Source organism: Ambystoma mexicanum, chromosome 12, assembly GCF_040938575.1.
Source record: "Ambystoma mexicanum isolate Mex_15411 chromosome 12, UKY_AmexF1_1, whole genome shotgun sequence".
Taxonomy (NCBI): Eukaryota; Metazoa; Chordata; class Amphibia; order Caudata; family Ambystomatidae; genus Ambystoma; species Ambystoma mexicanum.
Genome location: NC_090936.1, coordinates 1219274601 through 1219294343, shown reverse-complemented (window position 1 = coordinate 1219294343; position 19743 = coordinate 1219274601). Strand labels below are relative to the sequence as shown.

General features: G+C 44.8%; 1 protein-coding gene across 1 annotated transcript in view; it reads right to left on the bottom strand.

Moving 5' to 3' along the window:
• The window catches only part of UTP20 (UTP20 small subunit processome component), a 1390303-nt gene that overhangs the window by 1152905 nt on the left and 217655 nt on the right, over positions 1-19743 (bottom strand). Inside the window, exon 12 of the mRNA XM_069629877.1 lies at positions 1443-1618. Coding sequence (XP_069485978.1) covers positions 1443-1618 — 176 coding nt within the window. The remainder of the gene's footprint in view (positions 1-1442; positions 1619-19743) is intronic.

Sequence of the window (19743 nt, the reverse complement as noted above, 5' to 3'; positions counted from 1 at the left end):
TTCTTCGACTGGCAAGTCTGTTAAGTCCACAAACGCAACCCTAGCTAAAGGCAGTTCGGAGAGGCTTGAAGTCTGACAAACAGCGATTTGGGACGAGGTCCTGTGGATTTCTTCCAGTGTCTACAGTTATTGAGGCAGCAAGTTAACTACTAACAAAGGAGACCTAAAAACGTACTCGGAAAGGGGACACAAGCAGCAGCCTGGGTCAGAGTTAAGAGGGCGTTGCCCTGGACACCTCTACGTGCACTCCAACGCTCTGGAGCGACTTCTTGGAATCAGGGAAGCAATACCTTTTTCCCCACAGTACCTTCAGTTTGAAGAAAGAGTTTGTGTTGGCTTCTCAGCAATGTGGCAGCTCTGGCCTCTCGGACACTCTGGAGTCTAGGCAGGGATACCTACTGGTTCCTGCCAAAGGCAAAACACCCACGCAGACCTCCCTCTCCCAGAACGGTAGAATAAGGGCCAACAAAGAACAACCATGCTAGTAATGGCGAAAAAAGAAGGGAGACCTCAGTTTGGTACTTGGGTGCCCCTATTATGCACATAGCCTGCGGTATAAAAAATACACAATAGATGGTAGAACACATCCACTGCCACCAGCCATAACTATGTGGTTGTCTATGTGACTAAAACGTCACAGGAGCAGAGGGAATGGGGATTCCAAGTATCGCGTTGGCACTCCACAGAAGGTGGTGTGTGCCAATCTCTCAGACTATGGGACAGATATTATGCATCTCTCTATCCTTAAGAACTGTAGTTACTTAAGGATCTAGAAAAGGAACTTTAAAGGAGGACCATAGGTGTCCCCGGCAACACTGCCCAAACCGAGGCTGTGGATATAGTCTGCAGTAGGAAATAGCACCAAAGGTGCTAGAACACGTCCACTGCCACCAGGCATAATTATAGGGTTGCCTCTGTGACCAAAAAGTGACAGGAGCAGAGAGAAGGGGGATACTAGGTGTCCACTTAGCACTCCACATAAGGTGGTGTGTGCTAGTCTCTCACAGGTTTAAGTGTTAGGAAGGATATGAAGTATTACTCTATAGTTCAGTACTATAGCAGTTGCCAAGGAGGGTCCCCAGCAACACTGCACAGAGAGTACTGTGTTCTGCAAAAGTGCAACACAGATGCCTTTAAGAGATATGAGGAAAGAAGACCTGATAGAATTAGGTGAAACAAAAAGAACAAAGTTCCCAAATGTCAGCAAATAAGAATGAATGAGGGGAAAAAGGCTCCCCCCATTCAGAAGAGAAAGAGAAAAGGTCCAGAAGTCCAGCAAAAAATGCTGGGGGTCTCACTAGGAGAGGGGATTAAACATCAAACTGATAAATCTCCCTGGCAATGCATGAACTCAGTCTCTCCGACAATGAGAACCCTTTATTCTCAAGCAATTATTTTGAAGAAGTAACCGCTTGGTCATGTATTACACAGCACATACTTACATCATGGCCTCTTCCGGGAAGATTAGGGGATACTTCTCAAAGGCCATCGAGGCCACACTGGGCGGCTCAGCTTTTTCTAGGATAAGTTTTGCCAGAAGCACCAGGGCCTCATCTTTAAGCAGACTTTCTGTAGTGAAACAAAGCACGATATACTGCAGGAAGCATGGAAGAAAATGCTGAAAAACAACCAAAAAAACAACGTATTAATGTATTCAAACTCAAAATAAAGAAAAACTATTTGTTGGGCTGACAAAATTGTTAATGAAAGTTCCAAAGCAACTGTAGGCTGCTAATTACTTTTAACAATAGATCGTGCTCTCATTTTGTATGCATTTGTTTTACTAATCGTGTAATTACCAGTTTGAATTGTCAGTTTAGTACATCGTTACCAGTTTCCCTTATACCCATTTGCTGTTGCCTGAAACATGGGAAATCCCAGTGACTCACCACAGGAAAGGGACCATTTCATAGAAAATATTAGTACTTCTATTGCGATAACAAAATTCAATTCAGAAATGTTTTGCACTTTAATTCAATCTGTAATTTATTTATCAAACAGTAAAAGCAGTTATTTTGAAAAACCTAAAATTATTTAAATTTGAAAGTAAGTATACATATTTAAAAACATGATAAACAAAACAATATAAATAATGTACATTACACATCCCACACACTACACATTCCACAGACCTACTGTTAGGAGGGTTTTTCAGAACCACTGCTATTGTAGGGCTAGCGAAGCAGAACGGTGCAAACAAAAAGTCTGAGCAGTAAGGCTTAGACTCATGAGGGAAAAGACTGGTGTAAAGTGCACTTGACAAATACAGAGACTGTACAGGAATGGGTTGTCCACACAGGTTGCGTCATGGGATAGCACCACCCCTCGCTGTCTTTTCTGGAATGGTGGCGGCAGCGTCTAGGTGTTCTCACCTGGTGTCTGCAGCTTGGGGTGTCGTTCGTGGGCATTCTCCCTTCTGAGCAGTTTGAGTTCTGGCACGGGGCATGTCCACTCCTCTCTCCCCCCTGGCATCAGTTTCCCTGGTCAGTGCACGGGTGGAGAGGGACCCAGACGTTACCAAGAATGTACTGGGCACCAGGGGTGTCACTAGTTCTGTGTTTACCTACAATGTGCCCAGACCTCCCTATTATGGGCACGTTTCACTTCTGGACCACAAGTCAGCGTGCGGACCTTCCACGATTTAAACAACGCTGTGAACAAAGTGAGCCGTATCGCAACTTGTGTCCGACTTCCGTAGTTATAACACCCACTAATATGGACTCTCCCATTTCTTTTCAATGTTGTGTTGCTTGCTAAGGGCTTTCCCCTGTCCACCACTAACCAGAGTACAGTCCATTTCTGCCAAACTGATTCGAGTTCCTTTGGTATCATCCCCAATCTCATCTTGCTATTCAGGTTTTCTTCCCCCAGCCGGCTTTTTCCTCTGTCTGAGCCTGGTCCCCGGCTACCTAGGTGTGTCTATTCCCACCACCAGGACAGGAGCAGTGGGGCCAAGTGAACAGGACGCCATTTTTGCATTACTCCAAAAAAGACAAACCATAGGCAGTGTACCATCCAGTCCTTAAGAGGCAAGTATCCAAAATATACTGTAACACACAGTTGCATTAAGGTAAAGCTACAGATGCAAGTAAAGACAGTAGATGTAAATATGCAAAATCACAGTTGTGTGTCAAGAAATTGCACTAAAATGAGGGGATAAAAAAGATGTTCAACACATTTACCAGTTTATTGTCCAGGGGGTCCAGACATAACTTCTATATACACGCTCCACCTACTACGGTAAGGCAAAGATAACTGCTAAGGAGGACTTTACGCCCAATGCTTTTTGATGAGAACAGGGGGGCACAAAGACATGTAGATAACTCAGCCACACAAACCTGATCAGATGAAACCCCAGGCATGTTTCAATCTTGGGGCAACTATTCTCAACATTGGCTGTGCCAAAGAAGGTCCAAAGGTTGCAGGTGCAAAGCTTCTTCCTAAGCGCAGGCTTGACAGCTGGCCCTGGAAGTTCAGGATTTCTGGTCTCTATGACCTACTGTTCTTGGTGGCACCGGGCTGGGACACAAACTGGAGAGAAGAACACTCTGCCTCTGAATGCTAAGACATTGGAGCACTCCACTACTACAGAAGAGATGCAATTGTAGAGATCCTGCAGAGGGGTGCCAGGCACGATGGAGCAGTATGCAGGAACTCGAACTCCACGCAGGGCGCTCTTGAGGTGAAGAGCAGCAGGGTAGTGAGGTTCCTGTCCCACAACAGTGCTTGTGAGATTGCTGGCAACAGGGCTAGACGAGATTCAAGCAATGGAGAAGTCCCTTCTACAGAGAATGCAAGTCGGATGCAAGCTCAAGGACTCTACCGAACTCCAGAAGTGGAATACAGCAGAACAGGACTCGAAATCAGTTAGGCCCAAAGAAGGAAGGCTTCTCTTTCAGGTCACCTGTATCAACAGAAGGGTACAGCTTAAACTTGAGTGACAGGCTTGGCCAATAGTCTTTCCAGCAGCAGTCCTCCAGCATCAGATTCTTGGGAAGAGTGATCCACATCCCAAATGGTTCTAGACCCCATCGCCTATTGAGAAATTGGGGTACGGGAGACCCTAGCAAACCAAATGAAAGGACCTGCACCATTCAAACAGAAAGCAGCTGTCATATCCTGGACTGCCAGCTCTCTCAGCGAAATCACTCCAGCTAGTTTGGACATTGGGAAAGTTTTATTTATTTAATTTATTACGTGCCGAAACCCTGCAGGCATCAGGGCACTTATTAACACGAGTTAGACAAACAAATAGATGGGACAATCAAGATCCTAGAGAGGGCCAAGCAAATTTTGAGCGATCAGAAACTTGGAGAAAGGTTTTAAATCCTCTGCGGAAGGTGCTTGTATTCTCTTCTGGTCTTAGATTTAGCGGAAGTGCATTCCAGAGTTTAGCAGCGCTAGCTGGAAATTATATTCCTAGGCCATTTGAGTGTTTAGATCCAGGACACTTGACCAGTGCCAGGTTAGAGGAGGGAGGTTTTGTGGAGGGCGTATAGCGGGAGACTAAAGACCAAGTAGGGGGTAACAGTCCCAAAGAGGCAGCAATGAACAAGGGTGCCTACTTTAAAGTTGATGTGAGCCCGCACCGGAAACCAATGAAGATCTCTCCTGTGATTGGAGATGTGATCTCTTCTTGATATTCTCTTAATGATGCGTATAGCATAATTCTGTATGATTTGACAATTTTGCAAGCAGGAGTTGTTTTCACCAATCAACAGGGCATTACAGTAGTCCAACCTCGAAAGTATAGTTGCTCAAACAATAATGGCACAGTTCTTTTCAGTGAGAAAGGACTGAATGTTCTTCAGTAAACAAAAGGTAGTATTTGCAGTTCCTGATGCCCTGATTGACGTAGTTGTCAGCAGTCAAGGAGGATTCCAAAACGATGGCCAGAGTTTTTACCTTGCTCTGCACTGGAAGTGTACAGTTCTAGATTTAGAAACCTTTATAGTCCGGATTCAGTTTGGAAAGTGCCTGCGGGAAGCCGGAGATCAAGAGCCCAGTTTTGCTTCCGTTGAGGCACATCCAATTACTGGTCATCCATGACTCACTTATATTATAGGTACGGAGAAGATTGAAGGAGTCCCGAGCGTGATCACCACCGATTTCCAGGACTAACTGCGTGTTCGTCCACGTAGTTTGTGAAAAATCTGCCCGAATCCTCAAGGAGTGAGCAGAGAGGTCTTCCGTACATGTTGATCGGTACTGGCGGCATGAAGGCTCCCTGGGGCACCCAGCAGTGAGTGGGAGCTGGGGATGGAAAAAGCTTCTCCCAGGTGAATTCTGGACTCACGGTGGACAGGAAGGAGTGGATCCATTCAATAGCCTCATTTGAGCAATTGTCCAGTTGTCCAAGAGTGTAGAGGATGTTCAGTAAGATTTTCATAATAATGATAAATCTTCCTGACCAGAGTCAACCCCAGACCCTTTTTATGGGTGTCATTTTTTAGACTCTCCATAGTGTCTTTTTAAAGTTATCCTCTTCAACAACTTTTTGGCAATAAGTGCCTGTTGTTGCTGGGTTGCCCTAGGGGCTCCCCTTTTAACTTTCTCTGGCTAACCTTAGGAGACTATTATTTTTGTCTTGGACCTATATGCAACAACCCTCTTCAACAGACTGTCTACAATATAGTATTGAATGTGCATACCGTCCCTTGTCCCTTGTTTTCCACTGTTCATCCAGTTACTGACCCTCGATGTATGTCATTACCCAATTCTATTCAGACATACTACAGGGAGCCTTATATCATCAAAAAGAATATAACCAATTTATTTTCATATAAAAAATATACAGATTCTTCATTTCCTTTATACAAACAGTATATTTCAATATCTGTAAAAACAATAAATTTTTTCTCTTTCAATTTCTTTTTGTAATTACCAACATTTTTAGCCTCCCATGCTGACAGATATATTCTTACAATCTATATCCCAAAAGCATTTTTTGAATCTAGTGTGTTCTAGCTCTTTAATAAAACCAGGGGACACTTAATCTCGGTTCCAATTATTATGAGATCCCGTCTTTTAGTATCTCCTTTACTTTGTACAGATGGCTGCTCATTCGTCCATTCTTTCATTCCTCAACACAAACATACCCGACATGTTTCATTCCTCCTGACCAACTTTCATACTCCTGTACAGGAAATTCTTCAGGGGAAGAAAACACTAAATACATAAACAATTATTGTTTTCAAAGCTGTTCCTTATTTTTGATTTTCACCAGCCTTCAAGGTCTCCTTTCTCATCCTTTTTTTGGGGGTTGGAGCTAAAGGTCAGTTTCTGGATGATCTTCTGTTAGGAGTATTCTTCCTAGTGACAGAGAGTGGCACACTTATTTCTGCAGTTGCTGTTTCTCTTCTTAATTTAGTCGCTCTAAGGTTAGTTTTTACAGCGAAACAGGTTCACCCCCTTTTTTTGTCAATTGTATCCTCTTTTTCAATTTTCACCATTTCGGGTCGGGACAAGGGTCGTGTACACCTCTTCTCACAATATCGGTCAAGAAGTTCTTTTCGTGGCCTTAGTAAATGGTTCATAAATAATTTATCCGGGTGCCATTATCTTCCGGTTTACAATTTCCTAGAAGAGTCCCCCCTGGCCAGTCTGTGGCCACATAATGTTATGTGTACAGCAAATCATTTCTTAGGACACACGTGGACCCGCATAGAAGTCAGGGCCAGTGTAACATCCAAAGGTGAATATAGGAGAACTACAGTACCGAAGGGTATAAAGGATCTTTGGATCCCTTTTACATTTTATTAGGTGAAACCAGCACACCCCACCTTATGTGGAGTGCTGGGGAGATGCAATGTATCCACTTCCACACTGAAACTGTAAAAATGCGGTTACAGGGACAAGCTTACCTTTAATTTGCTGGTGGCAGTGATACCTTTTACTAACTCGGTGCACCTTTACCGTGGGCTGTGATCACAGCTGCAGTAAAGACACCTAAAGGTGCTCATTTAACTAAAATGGCTTGTGTCTTCTTTTTTCGCCATTTTAGTGTTTCTAGACCTTTCTTGTTCCTTCCCCAGACATCCAGGATGGGAAATTCCTTCGAGTGATTTTTATCTTCGGCGGGAGTCGCCTGGACTTCCCAGGCAGGCTTCAGTCTGTCTGTGAAGTCAGGAAGCGAGGGAGGAGTCCAAAACTCCACAGCCCTTTGTCTTCCTCCTTGTCTGCATGGGGACAAATACCAGTGGGGGGCTGCCTGTCCTGATTGGACAACCAGACCGCCCCTTGTTGTAACATGCAGAGAGAGAATGCAGAGGTTGTGCTGTAGTCCCTGTTAAATACTCTGAACCTGGAAGCTGAAGACAAGGTCGGCCACTGAAAGCAAAACCGAGGAGGATGAAGGAAAAGCAGCTGAGACGATTTCCAGCGAACATAGAGCCTGTGTAACCGGAGCCTGCTGTAGCCCTTACTTCCAATCTCCTGGGGACTCCGAAAACAACGACCCCCACCCAGAGCCTGGCGAGACCCACTAGACTCAAGAAGACTTGCATTTTGAGCCATGCCGCGCCATGCTGCGACCTTGCAGGCCTGCAATTCCCCAATACCCTGGGACCTCGAGCCATTGTGCGGTGCATGGTCTTCCGAATTCCAAATCTCGCTGAAACTTTGTGGGCATCCTGGTGGATCTCCAGAGACACGAATCGAGTCCGAAAAGTCCCCTCACCAGAGTGCTGGACCTTTGTAATGATGAGAATCCGACGAGCGATAGTCTGTCTTAATCGGGGCTCCTCTACAAAGGCACCACATCCACAGAACCGCATCCAGCCACAAGGAAAATCTTACCTAGAGCCTTCTCCGTTGATCCCTGCTGCAAAGTCCCTTCCAAGGTCCTGATTTCAGTCACTACGACAAGGCATGCACTGACCGGGTTTTTGGCTGCAGATCCTGAAGTCCTCCTCAATGCTGAGGTACTGTGTTGACTTGGGTATGTACTTACCTTAAGTCTCTTGTGATTCCTGTGTAGTTTAGGTGTGTTTTCTGTGATTGGGAGGCCTCTCGCCCAGTTCACCCAGTCCCACTGCCTGAATCTTGCTAGGGTATCTTCTGTGTAGCCCCTGGACCCTTTTTTATTTTTACTTGTGTATAATCTTTAAGACTTTTACAAGATTCTTTGCTTGTAGAATACATAGTTTTCAGTTATCCTGCTAAGTACAATTTACATCACTTTGAGAGACATTTTCGATGTGTGCAGGTTTGACTGGAAGGAGGACTGTTTATTGTGATCGTGTTGATGTCCAACATGGTTTCTGTGTTTTGTATAGGTCGTTTATGCTTGCAGGTCGCCCATTGGTGAGGCTGTTATCGGCATCTTCATTCCTGCTTCTAAGATCTTGACGGTCGCTAAGGTCCATCTGGTTTTTTCTCCTGCTATAAGGCGACACCAGCATGTCTCTTCTTCCCCAGTAGATGCTTCTCCTAAAAGCAGCGATATGAAGGCTGCACGGAGATGCCTTGTTTTTGGGCAGTTCATTAGTAGATGTCTTAAAGATTCCTGTTCCGACTCGCCTTCACACAGTCTGCATTTGTCCGAGGATGTAAGTGATCTAATAGCTCGGATTTCCTGCATAGGTAATAGGTTCAAACGTATTCTCATGAGTTTTTTCCATGAGTTTATCCGGAAATTTCAAGCAATATGCCAATAGTACCTTTAGTTTATTCGTGGTGGGTGGCAAGTGGGTCAGTAGTCCATTTGCTGTGGCCTTCTCACAAGTTGTGATCCAGTCTTGGTTCCCCATTTTTGTTTTTACTCGTTTGGGGTTGTTAATCAGGTCTGCATATGTGCAGGCTAGGTCTTTTAGTTTGCTGTTCAGGTTGCGTTCCCAAAGATCGAGTGCCTTACAGTGACCGTTTTTAAGTTTGTGGCCAATTATTTGGTATATCGGCAGACTGTCTGGAGTTAGAATTTTTCTCAGGAGCTGAATTTGACTTTGCTCAACTGACGCTGCCAGGGAAAGGAGGCCTAGTTCGCGCCTGATGGCTGCCATCGAGGTTGACTTGGGAAGTCCCAAGACTGATTTCCATAAATAGCCTTCAAGCTTCTGCCAAAGTGTGGCTGGGAGGTTCAGGGCTGTGTCCATTCCATATACCAGTGAGGGCACAACTTTTGATTTATTGAAGTTGTTTGCCGGAGTTAACGAGAATTTTCCATATTTCTTGTCCATCATGCGAGTTTGGCTTGTTAGAGTTTTTGTTTTATCCAGCAAGGCTTGTTGCATCGATTTTTCGTTGCTCGAGGCGTCCACCATTATTCCCAAGTATTTAAAATGGAGAACCACTTCTATTTTTGTACTGTTGAGTGAACAGTGCCATTTCTCCATTTTCTTTTTTGGGGTTTTTTCCAGGATCAATATTTGTGTCTTGGATATGTTGATTTCCAAGTTATTCTCATCTATGTATTTGGCCAAGTTGGATAGCTGATGCGGCAGACCGATTTGGGTTTGATCTAATAGGATTACGTCGTCTGCATATAGAATGAGATATTTGACGTTGGCCAATTTGTGGTGGAAAAGATCTCACAGATTCTTCAGTGTTTTTGAAATCCCCCAGGAAGGTGCTTGAGCGTGCCGGGGCCAGCGAGCAGCCCTGTTTTACTCCTCGTTCTGATTTGATCTCTTCCGATAACAGTCCTTTCTGGCTCAGCCGCACTCGTAGTTTAGTGTCAGTATGAAGGGCTATCACCGGATCCAGAATTTCGGGTGGGCACTTCCAGGCAGTCAGCTTCTTCCATAGTTTTTGCCGATTTATTTTGTCAAAAGCTTGCGACAGGTCTATGAAGGCTAGTAATATTCTTGGTGCACCTGTCCTGATGTTGCTTTTTAGTAGGTTCTGTAACATAATGTTAACACTGGTACTTGCATTTTTCAGAAAGCAGGTTTGAAATGGGTCTGAGCAGGGAGATGTTCTGGCCCATTTTTGGAATCTCGCCAGGAGTAGAGGAGTGAAGATTTTCCCAATATCATCTGACAGTGCAATAGGACGATAGTTTGCCCGATCGATCTCCCTTTCCCATTTTACAGATGGGGACTACCACTGCCTGTGTCCAAGATATCGGTATTAGTTTTGTCTTTTTGCAATAGCCGAAGATTTTGCTTATGAAAATAGACCATTCCAACGGGTACTGTTTCAGATCGATATTTGTTAAGCCGTCCGGGCCCGGCACCCTTGATGATTTAAGTTTCTGGATCGCTGTTTTGATATCTTCTGTGTCTGTTAGATTGACCCACCTGGTTTCAGTCAACTTGATTGGCGTCGGTGACTCTGAAGTCAGAGGGGCGAAGAGGTTGGTAAAGTAGTTTATCCAGTCTGCTTCAGACACAGAGTTGATGAGATGGATATTAGGTTGCAGGTCCTTCCTCTTTATCAGAGCCCAAAAGGCTCTGGAGTTCTTGGTGGTTAACACCCTTAACATTTTCTATGCGTCGTTTTGGTATAGGTTTGCTTTGTGGGTTCTTACCCATGATTTATAGTCTTTTGTTGCTTTCTCGAGCGTAGTTTTGGCTTTGTTCGAGTGTGTAAGTTTGCTGGTACGCTTTAATTTTCTTGATTCTTTTCTTTTGAATACCAGTGTTTTATCATACTTGTGCATGTCATTTTTATCGTTCTTTTTCACTTTTGTTCTTCCTGTTTTTAAGGTTAGCAACAGTGGGAGTTAGTTTTGTCTAGCCACAGCTGTATCCCTGGTGTTGGCTAGTGTTGTTGCTATATATTTGTTATAAGCCTTACGCCAGCCGCTGTTAGTCTTCGGCGTGACTGCTGTGCGGTGGTGGACTTTTGATTCGTATACTTGTTATTAGTGGCAGATGGGGGTCAATGACATGTAAAAGGTTGTGGTCACTTTTTTTAGTTCTTATGATTTCAAAGAGATCGATGTACGGGAGCATGGCATGAGTCACAAAGATGTAGTCAAGAGTAGCTGCTGAATTGGCCCATTCCCAGGATGGAAGGGAGGGCTGGTGTCCTCGAAGTACTGCTACATTGTGAAAACTTCTTGAATTCATGAGGTTCATCCGGGCCTTGCCTCGTTCGGCAGCTGCTGAAGTGAGGTGTTCATTGGGCCGATTGATGGTGTTGGTTTCACAGTTTGCGTTTAGGTCCCGGCAAATAGTAATGTGAATGGTTTTTAACTCCATTAGGAACATATCTATTGTGTCGGCGACAGCTGTACAGAGGGTGGAATTTTTGGTTCTTTGAGGATTCCAGTAAAGATTTATTCCTGCTAGATGTGTTGTGGTCCTGGTTCTTGTCCCTAATGTAGTATGGTTCCATGTAGTTAGCAATGCTAGAATTCCATAGGCCTCTACCACTTTTCTTACAATGGTGAATCCTGACCCAGAATGGACGGCTGTTAAGAGGCCTGCGGAAGGTCGACCCAAAAGACCTTTGACTGCTGGTGATGTTTGAATCTCACAGCCGTCTAGCGCTGGCTTCTCCAGCAGCCAAGTCTCCTGGAGACAAATTATATCAAAGGTGCCCAGATCATGTGCCTCTGGGTTTGTAAGGTGTTTGTGGCTGCGTGTGTTCCGAGAGACCATGCTTACTGTTTTAGCTGATGACATGTCATTGTGATAGAGAAGGCGATTACAATTTTGATGACCCTTTTCCCTTTGTTGCCATTTCGTTGGGTTGGGTTTTAGTGCTTTTCTCAGCCAGTTCCAAGGGCTTACTGGACCACGTCGTTGTCGTGATTTGTTTCCGATGGGTCTACCCGCGTCACAGGTTTTGGAGGGGATTGGGTGATAGATTCTTCACAATTTGTCCCATGTTTTGTTGCAGTCCGGGTGCTTGTTTGTCATAGGGAACCGTGGTTCCTATCGGATCTTAATCTTCCTCTTCTGTCTGTTTTAGGCTGATTGTTTTGGCGGTAGTCACGTCTCTTGTGGCGGTGTCGGTCTAAGCCAGGGTATCTAGGTCGTGAGGCTTCCCAGGTTCCCGGGCAACTGTCCCACCTTTTTTTTTATAGTTCTTCCGTTCTGGACTTAAAACGTTGTCTTGATGTTTCTATATGGCTTGGCGAAGAAGATTTTTGAAGGACAGAAACTGGTTTGGGTAATTCTGATATATGGAAACCCAGATGTTCGAAGTCAGCGTACACTTCTTGCTTGATTTCATGTAGGGCCGCAGCTTTTATGATAAGGTACGCTTTGGCTTTCTTATCCCTATGGTATGGTTCAATCAGGGTGATATCTTCGGTTTTCAGAACGCAAAGTTTCTGCACTTTGCTTAGTATTTCAAGCACTGATCATCTGTTGTGTACCAAGTAGTTTCGCCCTGAAGTTAGCTGCTCCATCTTAAAGATGCGGGTAGGAGTCGTTTCCGTGGAATCTGCGCTACTGACAGAGTGAACTTCTTGTTTTTCTGGTTTGTTTTTCAGAGGCTTCTGTCGTCTCGTAAACAGGATCTCGTTTTTTGCATATGTCGGTTTTCTCACTTTCATTGGTTCGAGGGACTGACCTGGCTCTTTCTATTTGTACCCTCAGGGTATGGGCAACATTTATTGGCTTAATGTTTGGCCGCCTACTCGGGGTAGTGTGCAAAACCGCACTCTTTTTGATTGATGGACGTAGTCTGTGTTTGATGTTGACTCCGGGTTACGTACAGAGGTAAATGATAGTTCTGAGTCTTCCTCTTGATCGAGGTGAAGTGTTAAATTCATCAATGAGGAGCTAGCCATAAAGTCTTTGGGAGTTTCCGGTGATTTGGCAATGTCGATCACTTTGGGGCCCACCTGTAAGGTGTCTTTAGGCTTGCTTGTCGGTTTCGGTGTCTTTGTGGCCGGAGGTTTGCTTTGTATTTGAGCCGACGGTCTAGCGAGGTTGAATATAGCTGGAGTTTTAGTAGTTAAATTCTTTTGAGGACCTTTTTTGGTGCTTACAATATCACCCTACGCGCTGGCTCCTAATCTTTCTACAGGCGTTGGTTTCACGATCTCGACAGGCATGCTTTGAGGAAGCGTATCATCGGTTCTATTGTGGGGGGCGCATTTCCTTCAGTCATGGTTTGTGTCCCTTTGGCTGGATTAGCTTGTTGTGCTGGCAATGTATTTGGCACCGTTTGTAATTTAATTTTTCCTTCAAGTGCCTCGAGTCTTGAATTCCAACGCTGTTCTTGCTCAGCGTTTTTTTGTTCTAGTGCTGTTATGAAACCTTCACCAAAGATTAATTTCGAGTGCATCATAGCTGTTCCCGTTATGGAGTCTTTCATGGAGTCGTTTATCCCTTCGTAAAGCTTTCTGAAGGGTGCCAGAGCAATGGTAATGGCTGACATGGTAGTAAGTCTGTTTTTTTTGATGGTGAGTCTTTGTGCGTAGTCGTGAAGATTTCGCTGAATCTTCTGTTTTTGGCTGGAGTGATGTCCTCTTTCCGGTATTCGCGATGAGGTAAAGGGTGATCAGGTTCAATTTCTACCTCCTTTGTTTTTTCTCTGAGCAATGGTGACAGAGGATGCTCAAATGCTTGTGGTGTGTTCTCTTGAGGGATGTTCTCGCATAGTTGCCATTTGTTTGGTATATCATTTGTTGCTCTCTTCGAGTTGATTGCTTGTGTAGCTCGAGTTTGCTCAAGGTTTGAAAGTGTTTGTAGATCTAAGGCCACAGTTGGTTGTTCGATCGACTGATCGCATATTTCTTTTATTTGTTCCAGTACCTCGCAATTTAGAGCATTTGGGAAAGTCGTGTTTGAAGACCTTTCTTTCTGGGTTTCCACAGCCAGAGGAGTAGATTTAAGTGATAAATCGATCAGATTATCCGTTCTCAGTTCTTTGGATGAACGAGGGTTTGCAAATAGTGGTTCTGGTAGAGAAGATTCTGATAACAGAGGTAAGAGTGTTGCGAGGTGTTGGTGTCCTTCTCCACCGTTTTACGTGTTTTGGCACTGGAGGGATTTCTAGAACGGCGTTTAGAATTTCGGCATCTGATAGTTCCGCATCTGTTTCCAATTTTCTTTTGAATTGCTTTGGAAGAAGTCTTTTGGGGCAGTTGACATCAAAGGGTTCGGGAATGGGGTTTTCCCTAGGTCTGTTTTTCTGGATGTACCAGGCTGTTTTCTTTGTGGTGCCTTTGTAGTGGTGTTTTCTGCTATTTCTTTGCCCCTTTTCTTGTACAATGCTTTCTTTTTGTATATTGCGATAGCCTTTTCTCTTTTTTGTGAATATGGATCCGTGTGTGGCGAGTTGGTATGTGATGTTGGGGGCGTCCTCACCCTGTCGATTTCTGTCAGGGCCCCCTCTCTATTTTGATCAGACAGCAGGGGAGGCGTTAGTGGGACAGTGCTTTTGGGTAAATTGCCAGCAAGAGATGAGAGTTCTGTAGATAGTGCTTCGTTGCTGGAGCAAGAGTCATATAGAGTTTGTTCACCATGTATTAGAAAATGTATAAGCACCGGTACTGCGCAGGCTTCCGGGTCTATAGTTTGGAGGGGTGACATTTTCTTTGGTCTGAATTTTGGTAAATGCTTTTCTTTCACTTTTGCTTATCGGAAGTTTGCTTGTTTGTACCTTGCTTTGACTGCCGTTTGGTTTCCGGGTGAGATCATGGTGCTCTATTGAGTGTTTGGATCTAAAGAGGTCACCGTTGGGGTTCTGAGAGTGGTCTCAAACACAAACTCGGCCGGTGAACTGGAGTGCGGTCGTTGGCATCCTCCAATGCCCTCGGCCGAGACCCCACTCGCCACCGCGGTGGTCCACCGGCCGGGTGTGAGTAGCTCTCTTGTTCCATGATTTTCCAGGTCCTGTGCAGTACTTCGATCCAACGAGTGCCTCCTCTCGGCCATCAGGCCAGTAGGGTTGGATTTCCCTTTGTGATCTGTAAGCAGGACCGGTGGCGAAGTTGAGGTCGCAGGTGCCCGATTACTCTGCAGGGCTTTTCGTGCCGAAGAGTGCCTCGACCTTGCTTCCTGTTCAGGTTCAGTATTCGTGTTGCAGTCTGATAAGGGAGATGGGATAACTTCGGCATGGTAGGTAGATAATGAGAGAGAGCGGAGCGGGAGCGTCTTCCTTGCTGGCGGCCAGTCCTCCACTGGCCTTGCTCAGGCCATCACAACGGGCGTGTTGGCTTTCTAAAACCTGTCCGGGAGGACTTTTTGAGGGGTCTGGAAGCACAATATTGTCGGCGGTGGGCTCCCTCTTCGTGGGATGGGTGATTGCTCCGGTCTGTTCCATTAGTTTCATGGCTTCCTTGGACTGCCGTGGACTGCGGCCAACTCAGCGGACCAACTCTGCGTACTGCTTCGCGTCGACCCACTTCTAACTCTAAAGCAAAATACTCACCTGTTTGCTCAGTCTTCCTGAGGAACTCTGACTTTTGCTACTTAAGAACCTATCCTGACACTGCCTGTTGGACACTAGACCGTAGTGACCCCCCTTCTGCCACTGAGAACACTCAGGCTCCAAGAATAAAGGAAAGAATTTTAAGGGATTGCGCCTTTCGCCAGAAAAGAGAATAAATGTTTAAAAGTGACTTCCTTGTAAAAGAGTTGGCTGGTAACTGTAACTCAGAGTGAACAGTTACATAAAAGTTATTTCTTACCTTGAATGTGTGCTGAACTATTCTCAAAAGTATGTAACATCTTTCTTTCCATAGAAACCGTTTTGCCATTCTAAATAGAAAGTAGATGTAAGGGTAGATTACCCACCTGTGATTAGGTTGTGCCTCTTCCCAAAAGTAATGCTGTTGGTTTCACCTAGATATTCCTGTCAGGATAATGGTATGAGTGTTCCACAACTGGGTCTTGCTTCTCCTGACTTGCTGTTAGCCTGTCGAGAATAAGTCTGCATTAGGTTTTACCTACCTAGAATAACTGAGTCATTCATAAATTGTAACATTGGGTTTTGCTTTCCCGGGGCTATCTAAAGAAGTGCCTCAGCTCCATAGACATTGTTCAAATTGACTTTGGCTGTCCTGGCTCCATGCAACTCTTCAAACCCATTGACTTTGGTTACAACTGTCCCTCATAGGTGGTACATACAACTTGTATTGCTGGGAAAGATCTAACCTAGGCTTCATTGGGAGATTGTAAAAGTATATGGGTTTTACTTAGCTTGGGTTAGCTGTGTGCCAGCCAAAAATTAGTTATAAGAATTACTGCTTATCTCAATCTCTGTTTCACTGATCTCAAAAGCACCTGTAATTGAATATTACATCCTTAGGTTTTACTCACGTAGTATAACTGTGGGTTATCACAAAATGAGTTGTAAGTTTTTACTGTACCTTGAATAAGTGTTCCACTATTCACAAAACATATATTGTCCATTTGACTGATTATGTGATTTGTTATTGACCGTCACGGTATGACTGGTAGGGTCTACTACCCTTGAATTATTGAATGTAATCTGACATTGGTTTCAACTCCCCAAGAATAGGTGGGACCGATACTGAATGTGTTCGCTTTAATTTTAAAAGAAAAAATTTGACTTCCCTAGAACTACTGTTAGGTGTTCCAAATAAGGTTTATACTTTGGTCTGTATACCTTCAAGCATAGTGTTGTGTTTTTATAATTGTGATTTCATATAATGTGTTAGTACTCATTTCCCCCAGGATTTATTTGGGCCTACTTGTATTTAAATAAACCATTTATTTTTACAATACATAGTTTTTCAGTGTTCCTTTGGACCATTTGTATTACAATTTCATTTGTACTGATTCTACAGCCCCCTCTCCCTCCTAAAATAAACCTGGCTGCTCTGTCTACGCTACCAACAAACTCAGGTGGTACAGCCTTATACTAAGAGTGGAGTCTTGTACTGCCTCAATGAATGGTTTTGATGAAGTTTGATAGAACTTCTTGGTCATGGTCAAGTAAGTCAAAAGCCACCGACAGATCTAGTAGCCCCTGAATACCCGCTCTTCCACTATCCGTGATACTCAACATGTGAGTTTGTAAACCGATGAGAGCCGCCTCCGTACAGTGAGCTGGTCTGAAACCCGATTGCCTGTTATGGAGAGCACCATTCACTTCCACAAAAGCTTGAAGCTGGGATGTAGCAATTGTATCCAGTATTTTTCAGACGAAGTTGAAATTCATGATGGGTCTAAGGTTATTTGGATCCTTGGGGTCTATTCCGGGTTTCTTGAGCAGGGGGCGTAACCATGACCTCCTTGATTGAATTGAGGGATAGGATTGTCCCGAAAGGATGCACTGACCAGGTGAGTAAGAAAAGGTGCAAACAGCTCTTTGCGCTTCAGAATCAATTTGGTTGTAAGACTATTTTCTGGGCATGTAGCGGGACGCACTGTGGAGAGCATATACCCCATTGTCAGTGATGGATATCAGGGACCGTGAGAATTTAAGGTGTTTTTGGGACAAAGCCGATGGTCTCTTGCCGGAGTGGTTCTGGCTAAGACATTTGTGATTTTATCTCTGGCCTTTGTTATTTTAGCTTCTAATGCAGCCTGAACTTCTGCACAGTCATGAGATGTGTGTGAAAGCAATATGGTACACACTTTAGGTTAATCCAATGATTTAAGAATCTTGAAAAGTTTTCTTGGTCTATTAGTAGCCTCATTGAACCAAGTATTAAAGAAGTTCTTCTTGGTTTCCACTAGATTTAAGTTTATATAGTGTTTTCTATGCTTTCCAAGCATTTTTATTTTCATCAGAAGGGCATTTAGCTACCAGGCATCGAGTTTTCTTTTTACAGTTTTCTGAGAGCTAAGCTCTGGCGTGAACCATTTTTGGTGCCCACTGTTGGCCCTGACTGAGCTGAGCTATTCTATTTAACAGGTCCACAAAGGTAGTAGAAAAGGTGTTCACCAGAGACTATGCTGAGTCAGTATCATCAGTACCTGCCGTAAGTGCCTCGAGACAGGCCTGTGTGCAAGGACTCTGACAGATGAGTTATTTTTTTTTTTATTGTTGTTAGTTTTCGGGTGAGGCCCCTGTAGCTGGATGTGGAAATCAACAATGTAGTGGTCAGGCCATATGCACGGGGTGAAGCAAACCATATGAGCCGCAAGATTTCTGGTCACAACCCTATCTAGCCCCTTGTTATTTGAAGTGGCAGGTTTGTTATTAAGAATTTAGTAGTTGATGTTATTGAGGGTCAGTTCCAAATCAGTAGCCTCTTTGTCTCTGGTGTTTCCCAGCCAGCGATTCAGATCCCCTAGAAAGAGAGTGGAGCAGTTTGGTGCACTAAATTTGCTCAGCAGCTGAGAAACCTCATTGAAACCCGGCGTGACCGAGGGTGGGTGGTAAATTTGAATTAAATAATTACAGCTCTGGTTGGTCGGTGTCATTTTAATGTGGAGAATCTCAGTTTTGAAAATGACATGGAGATATAAGGTTTGCTTTTAGTAATAAAGCCCCCTGTCCCCCACCATGACCGTGTTCCCCATTTTTAAAGAAAATAGAATAACCCTCCGGGTTGGCCAAATCAATCATGGGACCGCTGGCATCTGTAATGCATGTTTCTGTAAGACACATTCAATCCAAGTCCCTATCGAGAATGAAGTCGTGAATATCCCAAGCGTAACTGTAGAGGGACCTGGTGTTTAGAAGGGCTATTTTAATATTTCAGCAGGCTCCTGTGTGAAAGGATGCATTTCTTCCAACTTCCTTAGTTGCTTTGATAGAGGGAGGGGTTTGGTCATCACCAATAGATGTTGCTGGGGGGGGGGCCTAGAAGGTAGAAGAGTGAGCAGGCTGGGGAAGAATGTGGGAACAAGGTTTGCTCGGGGCTTGTGCGAATGGTTCATCCTCAGCTGGTTCCAGAGGAATGAGTGGATGTGTGCTGGGGACTGGGGCTCCAGGAGCTAAGGTAGCCCCTGTATTATCATGCAACAGTGACGGGCTTTGTATCGTGCCTGGCTTCGGGATCACTGTAATTAACATTCTGAGGAACGTCGGGGGGAAGGGAGGAGGGACCGATCCTTCCCCCATTCTGGAGTTAAATAGTTTGGCTAACAGATCCCCGGTACTGCTTGTAAAAATCTGCGGTGAATCCGTCCTCACCTGGGGCTTTCCCAGCCTTTAATTTGCGGATAGCCCACAATACTTCCTTCCTTGTCTAGTGCCTCCCATGCCTCTGTTGCCAGCTTGGGGAGCTGCATGCCCTCTGAATACCCGCGGATCTCCTCTCTCCCCATCTCCTCCAGTTCGGAATATAACCCCTTATAGTATTCTGCAAATTGTGACGGGATCTCATCCTCCTTGTCTGCCACCGTCCAGTTTGCTCTCTGTATCCCCACAATACTCCTTCCCATCCTATCATCCCTCGACCTAATTTGCCCCAGCCACGTCACCTTGGTCGCAATATTTCTGCCTCGTGTACCTCATCCGCTTGGCCACCTCCCCTATGGAAATCGAGTGTAGCTACTGCCTTTTATCCTGCATATCCCTCAGGAGCTTTCCCCTGTCTGCATCTGCTCGGGCCATCTGCGATCCGAGTGCTTTCAGTTCGCTGCACAGCCTCGTTTCCACTAGGCTCCGTTCCCTTTTCTTCCGGGCCCCTTTGGAGATGAGCAGTCCCCTGAATGTTGCCTTTGCTGACTCCCATATAGTAGCCATGCCCACCCCCCCACTGTCATTCGTAGTGAAGTATGCACCCATCTCCTTCACTAGGAAGTCCCTAAACACCTACCCCGATACCAGAGTATCGTTACACACCCATCGCGTTTCCCTCCTTGGAGGGCTCTCTACCTTCCAAACTTCCACCAGTAATTTGTGTTGAAAACCATGTTATCGCTTCAACTCTGGGACCTTGTGTTATTGCATCTTGTTCCCGGGGTACCAATAGCA